Below are 24300 nucleotides of genomic sequence, written 5' to 3'. Positions count from 1 at the left end.
GAGACAAGCTCAGTAAAAATATATGTTTTTTTTATGATATTAATTATCAATGCCCTATGGGCTTTTACATATTTTTACAGTTAACATTATTTTGTGCAGAGAACAATAAAAAGTATTTATATAACAACAACAAAGTGGATATAATACATGGAAGTATAAAGGCGCATTTAAGAACATATTTTAAAATTTATTTATATAATGAGAAAGAAAGAAAAAACAACGGCAGATAGCATAATTTATACAAAATAATATAACTTCGGTTTTTTAATACATAAATTATTTTCATAATTTAAAGTTTAATATAAAAAAATATCAACAGACCTTCCCAGATTTTTACTGTTATTTCCCGATAGTGGGGATGACTTGTGGAGAAAGCCCGTTTGAATTATCCTCTCATGAGCATAAGCATCAGTTTTATCAGCAGAGTTTGTGTAATATAGTATGGGGACTACTTTAACTCGTCCCACATATATTATGATAACACTAAATAATTACTCCGCCATCTGAAGCCCCGGGAGAGCCAAGCGCGGACGGGAACGCAAATCTCTGCCATTCCACTTTCAACTTTCGACCAAACCACCACTCTCTACTACCACCGTCTCTGCGTTCACTCAACTTGTAAATTCATTCTCGCAAATAAATTCAACAAAGATCGCAGACCTTTATCTTTCAATCATCAGAATTCCTTGAACACAGATTTACGATACCGGCAGCCATCGTAAATTACATTTATCCTGCCATACTGGTGATCCCGACTTTACACTGCCATACTGGTGATCCCGACGTACACGCTGCCACACTGGTGACCCTCGACATTTCTGGTGATAATAATATTTAGTGGACACGGTAGGTCGATCGTTGAAGCTGGAATCCTGGACAATCGAGTAAGTAACTTCCAATCTCATTACTTACAATCTCATTTTCAACATTTTCAAGTCCAGTATATTTATTAGAGTCTGATTGTCGAATTATAAAGCACATTTCAAAAAAAAACATTATTGTCCCACAAATTCTGATACTTAAGTATATCAAATATACCCACTAATCTGTACCAAAAAAACTCGTATATTCGAATAGTATAGTGCCAAAAAATCTCAATTTCAGTGAAACACTGCACCAGCAGCTGCAGACCAAGCATCAAATTCACCGCAGAACGCAACAATTTCTGCAGACCTACATCAATTTCATCGCAGATCAAGGATCTACCGGATTTACTACGCAGGCAGAACTCCAGTTCCGGACCTCGTAACATCCGCCTCAAAATCAATGCCCAGTAATCAACACCAAGTAACGAACCATAATTAATCCTACATACAGTGATTTTACAGCTAAATTTCCGAAAACGAACATTCTAAAATAACTTAAAAAAAAAATTTTTTTTGCAAGTGTACAATATTGTTACATGTTTATTAAATTAAGTGACCAGACAAGTTGAACTCGTCACAGTACATTCACATTATTTACATTGTATGCACTCTAGATTAAGGGATTTTTGAAATTTCCGGATACCATCAATCTAACATTTTTGAATTTTTAAAATTTTTTTCAAAACCTAAATTTACTGTCGTCATTGCTTTTGTTTCCTTGCTATTTTTACACATACATCTGCCTATTTTATACTGCATATTGCTTGCCGTATTATCAACACAATATGTCATTCGAGAATAACCAGACATCGAACGAAATCCACGGTAATAATTCCACAATGGACACAACAATAAACTCTGTCTCGGTTAAACTACCCGCGTGCTGGCGCGACAACATTGCACTTTGGTTCGCACAAGCTGAAAGCCAATTTTCTAACTCAAGACTAAAGGATGACCTCACCAAGTACAACATTATTGTTGCCGCTTTGGATATGGAGACCCTCAGGACCGTAAGCGACATCGTCATCAATCCTCCTGCAGCAGACAAGTACACTCATCTCAAATCAGCACTCATCGAGAGATTACAAGATTCTGAAGAAAAGCGACTCACTCGTCTTCTAACCGGACTTCAGCTCGAGGACAGGAAGCCTTCTGGACTGCTTCGACTCATCCATGAACTCGCTGGTCCCGGGCTATCGGAGAGCCCAATCGTACGCGTACTTTGGCTGCAAAGACTCCCGCAACACATTCAGGCCATTCTTACCGCACTACCCGACGACAATCTGTTACAACTAGCATCTGCAGCAGATAAAATCTCGGAAGTTTATCAAAAATCTGAATGTGAAACTATGGACAATAATCATCATAATGGCATCCCGAACTCGAATCCAAACATCAGTGCTATATTACAAAACTTACAAGAACAAATTTCGGCACTCACTCTAGAAGTCAGTCGACTTAAAACAACTCGGAGAGATGATCATGGACAGGCAAACATTAATTTCGAAAACCGAAATCCCAGCACCCGCCGCGAATGGCGTCATCCATCGACATCATACCCAAATTCCGCGCACCGACCTCGTTCTAGGTCACGCGGTAGCCAGTTAAACACCAATAACACGACACTCGGCTACTGCAGTTACCATGCAAAATTCGGTAACAAATCATATAATTGCACCAAACCATGTACCTTTATTAATAATAAGTCAAGAAACTACAATGGAAAACCCGCAGTAGAGACGTGCGATTTTCCTCAAAAAACTTGTCGTCTCTTCATTCACGAACTCGTGACGCGACAGAAATTTTTAATTGACACTGGTGCTGACGTATCTGTTCTCCCAAGATCATGCGGGAACACGACCAATACGGTCACCACAGATACATGCCCCACCACATTATACAGTGCTAATGGGAAACATATAAAAACATACGGTACAAAAACCATAAATCTCCAATTTGGCCTCCGCCGCGATATGAAGTGGAAGTTCATCATCGCAGACGTCTCGAAAGCCATTTTAGGAGCAGATTTCTTACACTTCTTCAACTTAAGCGTCAACTTGAAGAAAGGAACCCTAACGGACCAGTCAACAGAATTGCAGATTAGAGGAGTTTCGCTGCAAGGACCCTCATCTGGCATTTCAACGCTGCCACACTGGTATGGAAAACCGATCTACACCGATCGCAAACCGATTACGTTTGCGTTCAGCAAGAAACAACGTCAAGCATATCTCCGGTCATCTCAACACCGTAGCAGATTCACCGACGTCAAACACATCTCCGGTCATCACAACACCGTAGCAGATACGCTGTCTCGAATAGAAGAGATAAACAGCCCCTTTGTTCCTCGAGACATGAGAGAACAAGCAATAGCCAACGTACACAACGTATGCCACCCAAGCGCCTCCGGCACCTCCAACAGCATACGTCAGAGATTCGTCTGGCCCAAAATGGCAAAGGAAACCAAAACCTTCGTCAAACAGTGCGTCGCTCGCCAGAAAGCAAAAGTACCACGACACACAACTGCACCCACAGCGACGTACGGAAGAACACTTAGACTACCATCTGAATTCTTCACCACAAACCACCGCGAAGAAACCCACCGCGAAGAACCCGACACCTACGTCGGACGCCTACAAAAAAGGTTTAATGAGATGAAACCCACTCCCGCTAGTAACCACAGCGCTGGAAAATTTTTCATCCACAAGGATTTACCGCATTCATCACACGTTTATTCATCAATAGATCGACTGAAACCTGCATTCTTTCAAAGCACAGAAGAAATCCCATCAAGAGGAACCGTCACACAGCCTCTAATAACAAAAATGACAACTCGATCCGGAAGACATGTTCACTTCCCGGACAGATATCAAGCGCAGTAATAATTTGGCAATATCATAAGGCACAGTAATTAGCAAAAAAAACTAACCAGAAACCTTAGATTGACGTATCCATAAATTTCATAAATTAATTGTAACTATCATATCGCAAATGTCAGACAATCTAATAAATTACTGTTACTAAAACAAACAAAAAAACAATAAAATTTACTATCAATAATACGCATATATAAGCATCCTACAATAAAATCTTTATTATGTAAATATTCACAATACTATGTACTACGTCAAAAGTGCATTAATAAAAACAACAATAGAACTGTCATAACAAGCTATTTTAAATCATCGTAAACAATCATAGTATACACAGGTAGCTCACTACTACGCTAAGTACATTGCGACTAGCGCTCGCCGTTTATCAACAATTATGTTTACCTGTATATCATTTATGTACCTATTTACTACGGCGAATAAAAATTCGTACGGCCACAGCTACTATGCAACGGCGACATGGAGCCACTATTATTATTACTTTCCTGTCGCTAACCGAGCGCAATATTATCACAACATTATGTACCTTAGATTATAAATGGACTTGTGTTTTTATAAATTATGATTGACATTGTAAAATATTCATTGTTGTTATTATGTACTATATGTTACTATTGTATCGCGTAGAGACGCTGGTGGGGAGGTATATGGGGACTACTTTAACTCGTCCCACATATATTATGATAACACTAAATAATTACTCCGCCATCTGAAGCCCCGGGAGAGCCAAGCGCGGACGGGAACGCAAATCTCTGCCATTCCACTTTCAACTTTCGACCAAACCACCACTCTCTACTACCACCGTCTCTGCGTTCACTCAACTTGTAAATTCATTCTCGCAAATAAATTCAACAAAGATCGCAGACCTTTATCTTTCAATCATCAGAATTCCTTGAACACAGATTTACGATACCGGCAGCCATCGTAAATTACATTTATCCTGCCATACTGGTGATCCCGACTTTACACTGCCATACTGGTGATCCCGACGTACACGCTGCCACAATAGTATAAATTAATGTTTTTATGTTTTAAAAAAATGTGGACAGTTAAAAAAATACTAAAATATATTAGGAGTTTTAGGCCTACCTTAAATTGTTATAAATTCATGTGTAATAATTTTCCAATAATGCAGTATAGGGTTCGGGTATTACCAAATTTCTATCGTGTAAATAAAATGAAAATAATGGGTAAACTTTAATTAGGGGCCGTTCAAGTATTATGTTAGCCTTATAGGGGGGCAGGGGGGTCTTTGCTTTGCTTATTTTTGATGACATTGGGGGGTGGGGGGTCGAGATAGTGATTACGTCAGCACTGCTCAGCAGTAGTTATTTTTTTTTACACATTGGTAACCCAGACATTGTCTATGTTTGAAAACCGAATACATATTCGGGGATTCCCACAAATAATTAATACGTTTAGGTACTCGCTAAGAAGCGAATTGGTGAATTACCGCGCGCTACTCACTTGTCAAAATTTCTTCCATCAATCTATTGTTTCGTTTCAGTACGATTGACGATTTGACGTGTTGTAAGCAAATCAAAGCAAGTTAATATTTGTATTACGGTTGATCCTCTTTCGCCAAAGTTGAATTGTTTATAAAACAGAATACAAATCAAATCAAATCAAATCAAAAATTATTTATTGTAAAATAAAAATTACAAAAGGTGTAGCTTATGGGTAGACCCCATTTCTTCCAGCTAACCACATTTATTTAATTACAATGTTTATATAATATTATTTGTTTTATTATAATAATTACAATGTTTATACAGATAAAATAACAATATACCAATGAAAAAAAAATACAAATACATATATATACCAATAAAAATAGGCGTTTCATTTACGTGAGGTATTCACTCAACGTGTAGTGACATTTATTAACAAGGAAAGTGTTTAGTAACGATTTGAATTTGTGTGTATCTTGTATTTGTTTAATGTTATGTGGAAGGTTGTTATATACTTTAATGGCCATGTAATATGGTCCTTTTTGGAATATTGTTTTGTTTGCTTTTGGTATTAGTAAGTTTTCTGTGAGCCTTGTAGCGTATTTATGTGTTGAGTTTTTTAGTGGGAACTTGTCTGTAAATGATCGCACTAAGGGCCCGTTCCCACTTCCGTTTTCAAATCGGGGGCGGGTCCCGTTTTCAAAACGGATGCGCTAGTGGCTGTAGTGGATGTATGGAGCTGTTCACACTTGTCCGACACGATTTGAAAACGGATCCGACATTTTTTGTCGGATGGCTCGCCTACGCAGCGCGTCCGTTTTCAAATCGTGTCGGAACACGCTCGCTCATAGTGTTGTATGGAGCTGTTCACACTTGTCGTCCAGTCGTTCCGGCAGAGTCCCCGCCAAACCCCGACCCCTCCCCGCCCGCTCCCTGTCGCAAGGAAGCAGGCACGCTGCGTGCTTGTATTTGGTTATTTTTTTAAGTAAATAAATCAAAACTACAATAATGGATAAGGAAAAAAATCCCGAAAATTTAATACCACTGGTCGAAGAAAGAGTATGGTAATATTTTATCTTTAACTAAATAAAAACAAAACACTCGGTGTACACAACTTTTGTACATCAAAATTTTTATTTTTATTTTTTTAAGTTTACTTTTTTAAAATTTTAAATCTTTAATGAGATGCACGGAAGAGCGTATTAGTTTAATAAACACATAATAAAAAATATTTGAGTTGTTATTGTTTTCTTACTTTAAAATATCGATAGCCTTTCTTCAGGACAAATGCACTTTCTCAATTTTGTATTTTGATATGTTAAGCTCTCTGAAACTCATTCCAGTAGATGGTTAAAGGAAGTGATAGACATTCTCTTAAGCCATTAAGCGCCCTTGAGGTGATTTTTCATGGTGAAAACGGCGCTATATAAATAATCCAATCATTATTATTCTAAAATAATTAAAGAACTTTAGTTCATCACTTCTCAACTCACCAATTAACACTTGGAAAATTCCTACAGAAAATCATTCGGCTATGATTGGGTGTACCCAAAATTTTCTTTTCACTTTTTTTCCTTCTTTTTAATAAGTACAACATGACAACAAGAGCTTCATCGTCGTCCATTGCGCACCATTACTGAAGAATGAGCAAATAACATGTTTTTGTTGAATCGACAATTTTTTTTTTTCGTAGAGTATGGTCCGTTTTTAAAACGGTAGTGTGAACAGGGCCATTGGCCATCCGTTTTTAAAACGGGACCCGCCCCCGATTTGAAAACGGAAGTGGGAACGGGCCCTAACATGCATAACTCCATTATATATATGTCTGTGACTGTCAGAATTTTCAGATTTTTAAACATAGGTCTACATGAATCTAAACCAAGGCTGCCCAACCCTAGGCCCGCGGGCCACAATGTGGCCCGCGAACGAATTATAAGTGGCCCGCGTGAACCATTTTCAAAAAACCCGCCAATCCGCCAATTTGAAAAAGTGTCGCGGGCCCGCGGTAAAACAAACAATGCAGCTTGCGCTATTTAGGCTACTCAGAACGAGAATCAGCGACGAAAAATTCTAACCTATTGAACTTACTTTTTAAACAAAAATACACCGGTTTTTGATTTAATATTTTTTGCGTCCGAAATGGAATCTTGTAGCCAGCCCCCCTCCCCATGGAATTCGAAAAATTGTTGTATCACATATGATGTTTTTGGGAATCTCTTTGGGGAATTTTTTCTCAGCGAAGTTCCGTAACAACCCCCCCCCCCCCCCATGGATTTCAAATATTTTGTGGGGAGCACTCATTTTGATTTTTTTTGTGGGGAATTATGTATTATAGAAATTCTCTAACAACCCCCCCCCCCCCCATGGAAATAGGATCCGTCAGGTATTCAGTGGCCCGCCAGTGATTCAAAATCGTCAATTTCGCCCAATTGTTAAAAAGGTTGGGCAGCCTTGATCGAAACGATCAGAGTTTGTAATTTTTCTTATGCATCTCTTTTGTATGATGAAAACATCTTTAGCGACTGTTTTTGCTACAATTTTTGAGACATGTTCTTTCCAGTTTATGTTTATATCTAATTCTATTCCCAGTAGTGAACAGGTTTGGGAAGGTTCGATAGTATTATTAATAATGTTTACATTTATATTTATAGGTGTAGCTTGCACTGGACAAAATTTTAAGATTTGGGTTTTGTTAACATTAACAGGAAAATGCATATAGGTACAATTTTTTACGTAAGCAAGGGAGGGGGGGGGGGGTAAGAGCTTTGCTTACTTTTGGTGACAAGGGGTAAGAGGGGGTAAATAATTGTAATAAATCTGCTTACGTAATACTTGAACGGCCCCTTACCTATATAGATGAATCTAATAGCAAGTATATACCACTGAAATTTTTTTTACAAACCATTTCAGCGCACAACATCCGTGTTCCTCGTAAGTAATACAAAATCGTAAAAGCTAAGAAAATATTCAAATTCACGCTGCGAAAAAATTTTCAAATGCCCTTTTTTAAACTCGTTATCAAATTAGCCAAGAAAAAAAATAAATGTAACAGGAAGAAAGGTGAGACGTAAAAGTGAGAAGTGAGGAGGTACGCAGTTGTAGCCGTTAAAGAGTAATAACTTTGTCCATAAAAGCTGGACGTCGGAAATAATTTTATAAACATTTCTCGGCGTAACATGTTAACCCGTTGAACCTTTTGTGTTTAGTATTAAATGCTGACTTTGCAGAAATATTAAATAATATTTTTTTAAATGCCCACGTTTTCTGTATTACCTTTGATTTATTTGCGTGAAAGTTGTAAGGAGTTTTTTGACCAACTGTTACAACACGACGCCCATTAATCAATATCCAGTAGTATACCCGTGTCCACTAGCTTTAATAACTAATCTATGAGTTTATAGTTGATGAAAAGAAGTTGATCATTTCTTCTTTTGTTTACATCTATATTTTTTAAATTTTATAATTTCATTGTTTATGGAACCTAAATGTACCCGTTATATCTGTTGTTATCCGTTGTAAAACACGATCCACATTCCTACACCCTGCACCCTGTAGTTTTCAACAATACTCCTACTATTGTAAATATAGTACTAACGATTTCTCTGTGCCCTTTGTCTTAGTTAGCTTATAGACGGTACAAACGTACCTATCATTATTTGTATACGCATTTTGAATTTATAAACTTACCTAACCTAACCTAACCCAACCTAACCTAACCTAAACTAACGATTTCTCTGTGCCCTTTGTCTTAGTTAGCTTTTAGACGGTACAAACGTACTTATCATTATTTGTATACGCATTTTGAATTTATTACCTAACCTAACCTAACCCAACCTAACCTAACCTAAACTAACGATTTATCTGTGCCCTTTGTCTTAGTTAGCTTTTAGACGGTACAAACGTACCTATCATTATTTGTATACGCATTTTGAATTTATAACCTAACCTAACCTAACGATTTCTCTGTGCCCTTTGTCTTAGTTAGCTTTTAGACGGTACAAACGTACCTATCATTATTTCTATACGCATTTTGAATTTATACCTATTTATAACGTATTTCTCTTGAACAGTTCTTAAGTTTTTATAAAAACATATGTTGCTTTTGAAGATAATACGTTTACATTTGTAATGATTAGGAAAGAATATAAAGTTATACACTGCAAAATCTGTTGATCATGTAAAATACGTAAAAAAATGCTAAAAATGTAAAAACAATACTACATCTATACCGTGCATGCTGTCTGTAACTGCTGTGTGTGTTTGCATTATTATACCTAATTACGTTAATTTATTTAAAAATTATTACTGACTAACTAACTAACTAACTAACCATCACGCCGTTTCACCGCAGGGATAGGCAGAGAGGACGGACCGCCAAACAACTCGGTCTTTGCATACACTCCTTGTATGTAAGATTATTACTGACGCTTTGTTTAATTCGCATTAAGGCGAAGCTTAGTGCCAAATCACTATTTTGATTAATCTTTATAACGAATTAATAAACATTATGAATACCAAAAATATGCTTTAGATAAATTGAAGGTTTTCAAATAAAAACAAATAAAAAAATAAATTACTCAATAAAAAATATAAATTTTTTTATTTTTTTTATTTTTTTATTTTTTTTTTTATTTAACAATTTTTTATATAAGATAATGTGTCCTTACTGGGGTACCCCGTTCTAAGGTCACATTGTATGTACACTACTATTTTTTTTTTCAATAGAAATGTATGATCGCGTAAAGAAAACAACTTAAAAAATACAGTATTATAGCTACAATTATCTGTGACAGTTTCACTTGGTTAACTTTCTTGCTTTCTTATAAAATTATTAACAAAATAAATAAAAACCAGTTTTGTTCTTGAAATCGAACGTTTCTAGACTGCGTTTCTCAAGCGATTTTAATGCCTATTACCTACAATATAAGGTATACCAAGAATATACACATTTTGGCTTGTAGCTTCATCTTAAAGTCTTTTTCCACAATCATGTAGGTACATTCACATTCGTACAAAGAACAGAAGAATGGAGGTAATAGTCAGCCTGAATGAGTTAAGTCGTAGGCCGTTAGGAAAGTGTGGAGGCATACTTTAAAGTGTTATCGCCGCTGGATTACAAGTTCCAACAAGAAGGCTTTAAATTTTAATAATCAACCCTCAGCTCCAACTCTTTATGGCCGTTATAAAGGTTTCCCTCAGTCGAAAAGCTGCCCAAACTTAATTCCGCCAAAGCCCCTGTACACAGGACGTTAAATCCACGAGAAATGCGAGATTTGTACCCTATTTTATTATTTATTTTAAGAACACTGTATGAAGCTACAATTATAACGTGTTAAAATTTAGAAAAAATGCCTGAAACAGATTATTTTATATAAAAAATAGCTGAATAAACGTACATAATAAATGCGTTTCTTTTGCAAGTTTACGTAAAACTCAACTCTATACTGACTGACTGTACACCGATGTCTCGGAGTCATCTTTGCTCTAAAGATTGCAATTCGTTTGTTGAGATTATTATTTCAGGAGCATCTTATTTTTGAGCTTAAATATAAATATTAAGGTATTTTAAATTATACGCTGTCTCACACTTAATACACCGAGTTTTTTCTGCATATTAATTATCTTAGAATACCTACTACAATTCAATACTGTTGGCATGCCTCTATTTTTAATTTTTTTTCCATTTCTTTATCTGTGTTTGATTGCACAAAAAAATGAAACTAGAGCAGTAATTATAATAAGATTCTACCATACTATTATAAATTAATTTATATTTAATTCATTTCTTATTTTTCTTTAAAAAATACCCTTTTTGCCATTTCCTTAGCTAATAATTCAAAATTAGAGTTAAAATTGTGTTGATTGTCTATTATACTGCCCAAATATTTGATTACCACTAGTTCCTCCGTTTTTTCATTTTCTATGATAGTTTTACTTTTTAATTATTATTGAGTGTGATAAATGAAAATGTTGAAATAGCTACTTAGTTTTAAAATAGTGCATTTCTCTATTGATAGCTCACTACTCCTTGAATGCTGTATAGCTTGTATGTGCCTGAAATCAGCCAAAATTATCATCACGATTTTCTTAAGATTCTACATGGATGAACAGATGTTCTAGCACAACGTGGCGTGACAAGACGAATGGTGCTTATTATTCGATAAATAAATGAAAAATCCATCTTTACCTATCCTCTTACAAATGTTGATATTAATTTTTTTTTTCTTAAATGAGATGATTAGTCTGTTTCACAATGCTTAATAAATTTGTTATTAAAAGAGGTAAATACATATAAAATAATAAGTTTATAGTTAGCTTCTTGTTGGAAGAGGAGTGTACATTACAGCATCGTAGTTATTTAACAGTAATTATTCATTTTATTGGTACACGTGGTAAGTACATTGCAGTGGGACAGTAATACATGATTATATTACATTCGAGCTGTTGGCAAAAAATTTTTGAGTGATCGTTTGCCATAATGTGCCCAATATAGAACCTAAAACTCTAGGTGGATTCTTTGGCTTTGAACCGCAGTAAGCAGTTTCATATGTTTCCTTATTTATATTTTGGGGAATGGTATTAATTAAAGCGATGCACTACGTCGTGTAATATTTTGAATCGAGCCGCCATCAATAACACTCCTTACGTAGATGGCGATAAGGTGTAAATTCCCGCTTAACACCATCCGCCTGTTTTGATTTAGGCAAGAAAAAAACATGGCCAAAAATGCCTTTTATTTTATTTTGTGGATGTTCAGGCATAAATATTTAAATGTTTTCCGATCATTTTATAAATAACTTAATTTGCAACATTATACAATAAAACCATAACCGAAAATGGGTTCGTAAGTAGGAAATTTTCAACTTTAAAGCAGTTTTCATAAGTCTTATAATTTTTTTTCTGGGCTTATAAAAAGAATTATGTAAAAAATACTCGATTATTTCAAAGGCCAAGATGTATTATACTTGCGGTATTTATTTAAAGCATCTGAAACATTTCTAGGCGACCAAATTTTCAAACCAAAAACACACGATTTTGCACTACTACGTAGTGCATCGCCTTAAATAATATTGAAAATGTTTATAAATGACGCCAATGGCTCGAGTGGATAGTAGTGTCATATGAGTTGTTATAACTATCTAAAATAATTTAATTATTAATAATGCAAAATGTTATGTGAAGAAATTTGGATAATAAATTGTCACTTATAAAAAAATGAGACATACGTTATTTTTAAAATATATTTATCTAGAGATGTTTTGTTTTGTGAAGCATTTTATAGTGTTACATTTTATCGAAAAAAAATCCTGATAAATTGACGTAGAAACTACTTTTGGTTTTCTTTATTTTACATCTCAGCCCCATTAGAACTTGCACGTTTAACTGGGTTTTCCTAACGAATCTTCGGGAAAAAACGATTACGTTCTTGAACTGGGGCGCCTGATAAATTGGGCGCGATTACATCGGGGAAGTGGAGACGGGAAGGATAGAGGGAGGATTGCATCATAGGTAGATTTGGAAGCAAAAAATGTGCATTAATTATTGGGATTTTGGTATTTACTGGGAGCCGTTGGGAAATTTACTGAATGTGATTCGTTATAATGACGTTTTTTTTTGGATTACGTACAAATTTAAAGTAAATCTTTCATAATATATACAGTATATTCACTATGAAGATAAATCGAAAGAAGTGTGAACTAAGAATATCGATTTGAAAGAAAACTGGTGTCGCTATTTTACAAAGAAATTACAATTAAATTTACAAAGACCTGTCAGCTCCTAAGCTCTAGATTGGTTAATTAATTAATTATTATAAGCATTAATTACTCGCCTGAAATATCCATTTAAATTGAAAATATCTCCCGATTAAAAATAAATGCCGCCGACGGGAATTGATAATAACCGGAAATGCTTATAATAATTTGTTATCCTTTGTGCTATGCATAAAAACGTTGTCTTATATACATTAGTTTTACATTAGAAAATAAGGTTAATTAATTTTTTTTTTTAAATATTGTAATGGCATTATGTTAATATTGTATTTAAAAAAAACGACGAGACAAAATCTGAAAACATTGTGTGAGTCAGAAGCTTACGTGAATACTAGTGTTAGTTAGTTGGTTGGAGAATTTTAATTGTTTGTAAATAGTAATAATACTTAGTAATTATCTATTCAATATCCTTGAGGGTTTCCATTAAGTGGCCCGGGAGGTACTGCTAACGTTGCAGAGGATGTTTTAACGACGTATTACTAACTACCCAATGGTAAGGATAACACTAGATATGCTTGGAAAATCGTGCTATTGTATTGCAATTTGCAGTAGATATTCATTGTCAAGTTTTCAAAATAATACAATCTTCAAAATCATTTCGAGGTGGATCCAGGGGATAGATTATAGTGGGTTGATAACGTGACTTGACGTCTAATTAAATAAAGGGATTTTGAAAACCAATTTTACACACCGGGTACCTGATTCATCGATCCATCGTTCGAGTCTTACGAATAGAAAAAAAAATCTATAAGCTAATTGTATTAAATTTGGTTCCTCCCACCTAATTGCTCTTAAATTTTAAGGTATCTCAAAAATATTTAGAAAATGGATTGATTTGAAAGAGTTGTAATCAAATCAAAATAAATATCGAGACGAATCTCTTATACACATTGATGTATTATATTTAGACTAGTTGTGAAACGAAAAAATAGGTTCCGCTTTTTAAACTCCAATTGACCTCCAACTCTCCAAATGCTCAAACTAAAACTACCTAATGCGGTCTACGCGTAACACTTATCGCGTTCTAATAGTGGATCAAGTTTCAACGAGATATTAGTATGCAGTAGTGCCTCTATTGTAGCTATATGCCTTTACATGGAATAAAGAAAAAAAAACAAGAAATGTGATGTGGACGTATTTTCTAATCTAAAATTCTGGCCAATCTGGCCTTAAATTACCAACACGAAACAAAGTTTCATCGTCGTTATTAAATCAGGCAATTAGTCAGGCAAGTGTAAGAAATATGGAGCGTTCGCTAAATAGACTATAATGAAAAATAATTAAGTCAGTGGCAACATTTTTTAACTTTTTATTTTATATTGAGCTTTATAAATAACATAACCTCAGTGATGTTCTTGTACAGTGTTTGTATCACTAGGAAATCCTGTATTGAGAGCAGGCGCAGTATGTCACAGTTTACAACATAAATAAGAGAAAATCAAGTTTACAATAATTGGTTTCCATTCAAATCTACATGGAAGACATTTCTAGTGTGTGATGGGCTCGGAGATTTGCATGTACGTACTCATTACTCAATCAGTAATATTGTCGGTAGTGATACCTATTTTGAGGCATTTCGTGCAATTTCTGTAATTCATCATATAATCGGATAAAATGATCAGGTTATCTCATTGACCAGACTTTAAAGACCCTTCAACCTCTCTAGTATAATACCATCAATGTTTTTCTATCTCTGTTCATTATTTCAACCTAATTCAATAAATCTTTCGCTCGTTTACTAGGTTTATTTGAACGCACGTAACTGCAAACTGCAAAGTGCACAATACACAATGCACCGCCGCTATTATTATTTGTTCAGAGTAATTAAAGTACTGCCCATTGACAGGAATTATATCCGGACAAATAGTTTTAATTAATACGGAAGCTAAATTGGGGCTGTTGGTTAATTCTATTTATTTGCGGGGCCATGAAACACGAACTGTTTACACGTGGATTTGGAAATTTCAAATTGTATGAGTGACCTAGTTGTATTATTCACACGTATAACACTGTTGCTACATTACTGGAAGTTATGTGAACAGTATAGAAGACCTCGCGAAAAAAAGTGTGTTTCTAATTTTCTTTTATTATAAAATCAAAACCAAAATTACCTCAGAAGTCCTCTGTGGCCGAGTTGACATCGCGCTTGGGTCCCACTCAGGCGTAGTGTGTTCAATTCCTCAGCTGGTTAAGTCCTCCATCACAACACAAGCAACATTTTCAGCTTACTGTGGTAGTAGTAGGAGATTATTAAATATTATCAGGTTATTCGTAACCCGGGAATGTTTGTCTTTCTTTAAAAAAAAAAAAGTCGTAAGTAGGTACGAAAATTCCTTCCCACTTAATTATAAGCCATATGTTTTTCATAATTCGAAATAAGGATTTATATAATTTGTACCAAGAAATTGCGTTAACGTTTTGCGTTAACCGTTGAGTGTTGCCTACAGACGATTCGATGGGTGATTCGCAATTTTGTCAATTTCTACTCTGCGTAACATACGCGGCATGCTTATGTTACGCAGAGTTTTACATGCTTATGTTTGTTTTATAAAATAATGATTTGCATTAGTTTATAAAACAAACATTGCAATACCTCCATTAGGGTACTCGAAAAAAAAACAAAAGTGGACGAAGAAATGGCCACGGAACGCTCCGAAAAACTCAGTCAAAATTGTCCATCATTACTCATGCCCTGAATTTTATTTATTATTATTCAATCAGACACAACCACGCACGACGGCTCCCCAGGCAGACTGAGAAAAGTTGGTTCAACGGCTCAACTACGCCACGATCGTTGGACGGATGGGTGGTTGGATGGTAGTTGTATTTTCTGGGTGTACAAAAATTCAACTTGATACCCATGCCCCCTTATCACATGTAACTCATCTCAACACGGTTCGATTTTACATCCAACTCAACAAGATTGATACAACCGGTCAGCCAAATTGAATGGTCTGTGGATCCCATAACTGTGCAAATAGAAGATTAAGGTTAAGTTTTTTTAATGGTATCTTTATCTGTGTAAAAAATAAGAAAAATGTATTGTAAATTTACAATTTGTTTGATGAAATAATTAACTACATGCAAACAACTTGAGTCATAGTGGTCACCTTTCTGAAATATATTTCGATTCCATATGATATCTGACTAATAGCTTTACTCTGTAAGCTTTTTGCAGAGTGCAGATGAAGTATGCATTTTATTTTTTAAATAAGAAGATTCCTGTGTGAAGTAGAGGATTTTATTTTAATTGTTTTTCCAGCTTTTTTCAAAGAAAGTCTGAAAATGTTCATCATCTAAACCATTGAGTGTGATTTAAAAAGCTCTATTTTTAAGAACGTAGTTGTTTTTTTCCTGGTTATTGTGATTGATGATCGACATGCCTCGCGTTTGAAGGATATTTCAGGGAAAGAGTGGAAAAGGATTGGGAGTAGTAGGAAAAATGGTGGAAAAATAGTACACATACCTTATCATTATTAATTAAATCTCCAGGGAGAGATGATGGGTTCCCCGAAATCTTTCATTGAAAAGAGTGTTTATCACAGAGAGGAAAACAAAAGGATTGTGATTAATTTTCCTTTGCAGACAGACGAAAAATAAACGATTATTGAAAATTGTTTTTAGCTAAATATTAACCGTAGTATCCGGTTTCCTATTATTCTCGCTAATGCAGTGCCCTAAACACATGCGAAGAGTCATCTCATATACATAAAATTTGTTTCACAGAAAATATCACAAGTATGCAAAAATACATCAAAACTATCTACAAGATGAAACTCAATTAAAAATATCGTTTTTTTATTATTAACATTTTTTTGTTATATTTTGGTAGAAAGCAATCATTTTGTGGTTTGACATTTAATAATAATAATACTTGGATGACTTGGATGACTTGTATAGCGCCGTTTTTGTGCAAAAACACCTCAAGGGCCCTGTACAAACTTATAATACATTTCTACAGTGATCTATGTTATTACTTAACTATTTATGGAGAAAATATACAGTACTAAAATACAGTAATGAAATAAAACAGTAATAATTTTGTACATAGCAACGAATTTATTTCATTTATTACATCCGACTGATTTCGCATAACACAAACATCAACAGGGCACAACATTAAACAAATCAAAAAATACACTGGGTGGATATAAATTTATTTTATTAGACGCCTATTGGGCCTTTACTACACATAGTTTATAAAAATATGTAAAGATTAATTAATAACGATAATCAGACATATACAAGCGAGTAAATACGTATATGCATACCATAATTATGTATGTGTAGGAAAAACATGTTTTATAAAAAAATCAGACTATGCCTACTCGTAAGACATAGAATACTATCAGAGACATTCTTTTTATATATATTCGAGAAAAAATAAGAAATCTTAAAGCGATGCACTACATAGTAGTGCAAAATCATTTGTTTTTGGTTTAAAAATTAAGTCGTCTAGAAATGTTACAGATGCTTTAATTAAATACTGCAAGTAGAATACATCTTGGCCTTTAAAATTGTCAAGTAATTTTTAGATAAGTCTTTTTATAAGCCCAGAAAAAAATAATGTATAAGGCCTATGAAAACTGTTTTAAAGTTCAAAATCTCCTACTTACGAACCCATTTTCGGTTATGATTTTATTGTATAATGTGGAAAATTAAGTTATTTATAAAATGATCGGAATAAAATTAAATATTTATGCCTGAACATCCACAAAATAATATAAAAGGCACTTTTTGGAAAAAAAAATTTTGATGTCGCTGAAACTATCACGTTTGTTCTTATTAGAGTCAAGAGTGTTTAGAGAGTGGTTTTAATGGTAGAAGAAGTCAGGGACGCCCGAGGAATACTTAACGCAATATCTCTCACCTGATGTAATGAAATTTTTTTTTTTTTTTTCCAAAATATTACATATAAAAGCATATTTTATACACTCTCTCACAAAAGCTGACGAGATTATAAAGGTACTCGTAATTAAAACAAGAAATATATATGTGATGTACATAAAACATTAGAAATAACAAAACAGTCAAGAATATATCTAAGAGGAAGTTAAAATTATATGATAGTACTGCAAAAATATGATTAATTTTTTTTTTATATTTGTCGTATTTTTTTTCTGTTCGCATATCAGCGGGTAATTGATTAAATAATTTTATTCCTTTATATACATAGTGATTTTGTGCTGTTGTGGTTTGTACGGGTGGTACAGTTAGCCTACCCACAGAAGGATTCCTTATGCTAATATTTAGCAGTGGGGTATTATTTTCATTAAAAATATCTTTGTGTAGCTGAAGTAGTGCAATTTTGTCGTAAATTTTTGTAAGTGGGGGAACAGTGAATTTATGGAATACATTTATTGCTGGATAGTAATACGGTTTTTATAGGATAATTTTTATAATTTTAATATTTTATATTTGTAGCATTAAATTAAAAAAAAATAGTACGTTCAATGCGATTCAATGCGGTTCAATGATAAACTTAGCACACAAGACGCAATTGAAGAATTAACTAAGCTTATTTACAAAACATTAGATAGAGGCAAAAAGTGCTAAAGTATATTCATTGACCTCCGTAAAGCTTTTGATAGTGTCTCACATTCAAAATTAATTAATAAAATAAATAATATAGGAATTACTGGCAAAGCTAAAACATGGTTAAAAAGTTATCTCTATCAAAGAACTTAACAGTTTAAAGTAAACAACGAATTAAGTGAAATAGAAAATATAGATTTTGGAATTCCACAAGGAACTCTTTTGGGACCTTTACTATTTATACTATATGTAAATGAACTTTTTGAACTCCCAATCATTGGAAACATTATATCTTACGCAGATGATACAGTGATAACTATTGAAGGAAATTCTTGGAATGAGGTCGAAGTATCAGCTAATAATGCCATAAATATCGTTAAACTATGGTTTGACGAAATCTTATTGACACTAAATGTCGAAAAAACCCATTTTATACCTTATAGCCTAACAGGGAATATCTCAAATGTAAATCTAAACATAAAAATTCACGAAAGAAATTGCCTCCTTAGAATCGCACCCTGTAACTTAAACTGTATAAACATTAGTAGTAAAGAAGAAATAAAATATCTTGGAATAATTATTGATAATAACATCAAATGGAAAAGTCAAATAAATTCCACAGTAGACAGAATGAGAAAACTGATCTATATATTTTTTAGACTAAGAAATATTGTATCATTAAAACTACTCAAAGATATTTACTATGCACTTGCGCACTCTGTACTACAATATGGAATCGTGGCTTGGGGGGGTGCATATAAATCATCCCTACTCCCATTGGAAACTATTCAAAAAATATTAGTAAAAATCATCTTAAAAAAGCCATATTACTACCCAACTATAAATGTTTTTCAAGATTTCCCGGTTCCCCCACTTACAAAAATTTATGACAAAATTGCACTTCTACAAATACATAAAGATTTCTTTAGTAAAAATAATTTACCACAATTGAATATTAGCAAAAGAATAATATCTGTTGGAGGACTAACCGTGCCACTAGCACGAACCACAACAGCACAGCATCACTATATATTCAAGGGTGTAAAATTATTTAATAAATTACCCCTTGATATACGATCGGAAGAAAACTACGAAAAATATAAAAAAAAATTAAATTAAAATACTCTTGTACCACCTCATAACTTTACTTATTGTTTAGAAATATGTTTTTGCCTTTTCAATTCTTTGAATCATTTATTAACTCACCAATATTTTTATTACTTTAATTGTTATTTTTTGTTAAATTACAAATATTTTTAGGTTCATTTAAACAAATGTAAAAATATTTTGTTGTCCTCTCCTAAACACAAGCAGCTGCTTTATTAGGAGAGTGATTGAAATATTGGTGTTTATATTGTCATAAAATTGTAACCTTGTTCATATGTTTCAATAAAAAAAAAAAAAAAAAAATGCCCAATGTGTGGACATCTAGACATCTTTATCGATAGCCCTCAGAACATGTATAGATATGTTTTAAAAATGTCAATGTAAATGTCTTATTTTTACTTGTATTCACTTGACCCAAAGGTTATTTTATGGAATCGCAATATTGTATGCGAATCAGTTTGTGGTTTTATTGTAGACTGTAATCAATATTTGACACTTCTACTGGGTAAGCTGTGGTTTACAGTTGAAAAGGATTCTGACTTACCTTTTAGGTCTTTTCGATCTATGTTATGGACTTGAGGGACACTGCTTGGTGATCACTGTGCAAGCTTTGTAATAGACTCGAATTAATCGCACAAGAGGGAACGCTTAACGTGTAAACTGTACAGGTTTTTTTATCAGACTGGTCAATGTTCATGTTTAAAAAAATCATTCGTGTAACGTATTGTTGCAAATGTCACTGATGTAGGTACTCCACACTGTCAGACAGGGACAGGTAAATGGGTAACAGTTTAGGTGGGGTAATGTAGGAACATGCGTAAGAGGGAGATCCATATAGTTTTGTCAACATGTTCAATTGTTTTTTTTACACATTGCTGTACGTCGTGTAATGTATATATTAATTTATATAAATAAATAAAAATAAAGATAGTTATATGACACTGTAGTGTCACTACTGGGAGTGATATTTCTCCAATATAGCTCTCACAAAGGTGAAAAATAAAATATCGAGCGAATTTTATTTCGCAAATGGGATTTGCTAAAAGCATTTTATCTTTGGCGCTACATTCGATTGTCCACAGAGCAATTCAATGTGGGGTGGAAAGTGCACAGTGCACTGAAATCTGGTTCTGAATACAACCTTCCATTTTGAAATGCACCCCGAAATGCAACCTGCACACTGTACACACTAGGGTGGGCCGGCAAAGCCTTGTTTTAGAAGCGTCTGGGGTTTAATAATGTGCCCATTTAAATTATGATAATGATAAAAATATGTATTTTTAAATATTCTCAATTACTTAAGGCGAAGCTTAATGCAAAATCACAATTGAGATTAATCTTTATAACGAATTGGTGTACATTATGAATACCAAAAAATATGCTTTAGATAAATTAAAGGTTTTCTTATCGCTTTTCTTGAGTAGAATGCAAATAAAAAAATAAATTACTCAATTGAAAATATTTGAATTACTCAAAGAAATGTATGAACGCATAAACGAAATATCTTTTAAAAAATACAGTATTATAGGTAAGATTATTTGTGACAGTTTCATTTGTTTAACTTTTTTGTTTTCTTATAAAATTATTTACAAAATAAATAAAAACAAATTTTTGCTTGAAATTGAACGTTTCTAGACTCTGTTTGTAAACTTATTTTAATGCCTTTTACCTACGATATAAGGTATGCGAAAAAAATACACATTTTTGGCTTTTTGCTTCCTGTTAAGGTTAAATATGCTTTCGTTCGACCTTTATTTCCTTCGGCTTCTTAGGTCAGCAGCGCCATCAGCCAACGTAATGTTGAAGAAACCAAATGGCACACCAGATACCAAGTTTGGTGAGCGTATGTTCGGAGTGTCAGGACCTAAAGCCTGAATTTGACTGCCAAATGACATAAAAACGATCACAGCTTCAACAAAATTTAGAGGTTAATTTAAATCTCACCTTTTCAGTCAGTTATATCCATAAAGTCAGAAATCTGTCACGATCGCAATACGCGACATTGTAAATATCTAAATTTGTAAAAAAACGTAAGTAACTAGGAATTTGTAAGCTTTTTAAGATCAATTCATATAAATTCTTCAATCGTAAAGAGTCGTAAGTTATCCAGTGTTTTAAATTAATATCAACTCTACTTTTGCCACTAATGTGCCCTCTGCGTGCAAAGTCGCATCTTTTTCAAGCTCAACTGTCTAATAAAAATGTATTTTTCTAGAGTGATCTGCCAAGTTATTTTGTCTTCTGTATCCGTTTGTAAAAAATAAAATTAGTTCCTAGGAACTCATAACAAGTTTTACAGCGCCTTTGAGGTGATTTTTCACAAAAAAACAGCGCTATACAAATTATCCAATTATTATTATATTTGGAACAAGAAAACAAGATTTACATTACCCGATTGACAAGACGTTGCAACGCGTTGTCAGCATAGTTTACATCTTGGCTGGGATCAGCACTTAGCCAGTCTAACCCCACGCATACGCAAGCTCTCTTATGCTTTTCTAAATCTAAGAAATATCCTTGCTGCCTCAATTCTTAAAACTGTATACTATGCTCTATGCTAATCCCTACTAGCTTACGGCATTATAATCTGGGGTGGCTGTGCACAATCTACTATCAAACCTCTTTCAAAAGCCCAAAAAATGGTAATATGTGTCATTAACAAGCGACCGATAACATACCCCTCCACTCGACTCCTCATAGAGTATAAAGTCTTAATCATACGATAACTCCACCTAAAATTTTCGCAAATACATTCCCTGTTCAAATATAACACAAAATTCTCTTACAACACAACTAAACCACCAGAAAAATAACCAACGGTCACTACAAAGTACCTTCACTTCATACCACGTCAGCTCAAAGACAATTTTTCTTCCTAGCTCCTTAAGTCATTAACCTTATCCCTGAAAACCTAAAAACAGTGAGTCAACGCCATTCCTTTAAAAAACAAATTACGAAATGGATCCTTACACACGGAATACATTAAAACTACAATACCCGTTCATTCTACACTCTATCAATTTAATCACCTTTCAGACAAAACATAATAAATCCTCATTCCCTAACTTCGCGGTATAGAATGTACATAATTAATTAGTGTGATCTATTTACTAATAATTTCACAAATTTTTCATCTTCTTATAATTCTCCATCCTCTTCTTGCACCCCAAACTAGCTATACATCATTTTTCTTTTTTTATATTATAGTAATGTATAGATTCTATGTACGCAAACTGTAAAATTCACCCGCTATAACACAGGGTCATCCCTAGCATGGAGGGCAAAGATATTAGAAGAACGAGATATGCTATGTTGGCCGCCGGACCGTAGGCGGAGTACTACCTAATTAGGGTACTTTGAACGGTATCGGGACGTGTACGCACAGAAATCTGTTCTATGTATTCGTGCGGATACCTTAGCGTAAGCGAAGGTGTGCAGTAGTATTGGTGAACAAAACCGGCGACACTGGGCAAAACAATTCCACACAGTATGAACTGCTCATAGCACATCTCGTTCTTCTAATATCTTTGATGGAGGGTGAAATATTTCAAAAAACCACATGTACTCTTTAAATCATGTATCAATAAAATAAATAAATATAGCAAGCATGGTTTGTCAATTAATGCCAATTATTTATTTTGCTCGTTAGAATTTACAAGTTTCTGAAGCACATTAATTTTAAACTCGGTATTCCTATTAAAAACACGAGCTTTAATTACTTGACGAACGAATTAAATTTATTAAAACTCCCAAATCGAAGAATTATATCCGACTTAATATTAAAATTGTTAATGATGTTCAAAGTTGTAAATGATGGTATAGACAGACCGAATTTATTATACCTTATTGAGCTTCGTATACCTCTACTCATACGAGAGCTACTCGTTTCAAAATCTCGTTTAACTGTAACAATATCAGGACTGAGAATTTCAAACACTCTCTTGTAACTAGATTACGTGAAGTTAGTAAGAGATACGCAGATGTGGCGGATCTATTTAACTGTGCGGAAGTTAAATACAAGAACGCTATACCATCGTATCTTTTCAATTAATATTAATGTTACCTTTAAACTATCATATCTTTTCAATCAATGTTAATCAAGTCTACACATAGTTGTATATTGTATTTTGTATGTACTTGTATCTTCTATTTTAATATCCTTCTATAACTTTTATTATTTTTATTCTGTCCTCATTTTATGATCAAATGACACAATAAATTGTTTTATGAAGAATAGGCATTTTTAGTATTTGATGATGCTTGTGTACTGAGAGATTCAATTATTATTTATGGCACATTTATACAGTGGATATTAAATACATTAATAAGTACATCAAACAAATAAACTGAATACATTGAAAACCCAATCTGCAGTATATATCCCTTCACCCAGCGCTCTGCGAATTCACATTACTCAATGCAAAGATTCAATTGCACAGTTGACGAACTAATTTTTAAATTTCACTAAGAATTGAGAATATTAATAATGTAGGAGTTGTAAAACAAAGATTAACTTTACGGCCCTTGTCTAGCCAATATAAAATAAACTATCAAATTTAGTACTATTTTATATTTTCCTTTCCAATAATTTATCTGTTGGGGACTGATAGTTTTAATAAAATTCAAATAAAAATGAAAATGCACGGTTTTGGGTGAGTTCAATTTTCTATTTGCAGAACAA

The 24300-nt window shown here is 33.8% G+C and overlaps 2 protein-coding genes across 2 annotated transcripts in view; both read left to right on the top strand.

Annotated features, from left to right (window-relative positions):
• The window catches only part of sand (potassium two pore domain channel sandman), a 288898-nt gene that overhangs the window by 87889 nt on the left and 176709 nt on the right, over nt 1–24300 (top strand). The window lies entirely within an intron of this gene.
• Nucleotides 1706–2775, top strand: LOC149412870 (uncharacterized). The gene is made up of 2 exons (XM_089645418.1): nt 1706–2077; nt 2710–2775. The coding sequence occupies exons 1-2, from the start codon at nt 1706–1708 to the stop codon at nt 2773–2775; spliced, it is 438 nt and encodes a 145-aa protein (XP_089501544.1).

The sequence above is a fragment of the Hesperophylax consimilis genome, chromosome 22 (genome assembly GCF_061612785.1).
Source record: "Hesperophylax consimilis isolate HC1 chromosome 22, BYU_Hcon_1.0, whole genome shotgun sequence".
NCBI classification, from domain to species: Eukaryota; Metazoa; Arthropoda; class Insecta; order Trichoptera; family Limnephilidae; genus Hesperophylax; species Hesperophylax consimilis.
This window is presented reverse-complemented; position numbering and strand designations above follow the sequence as displayed.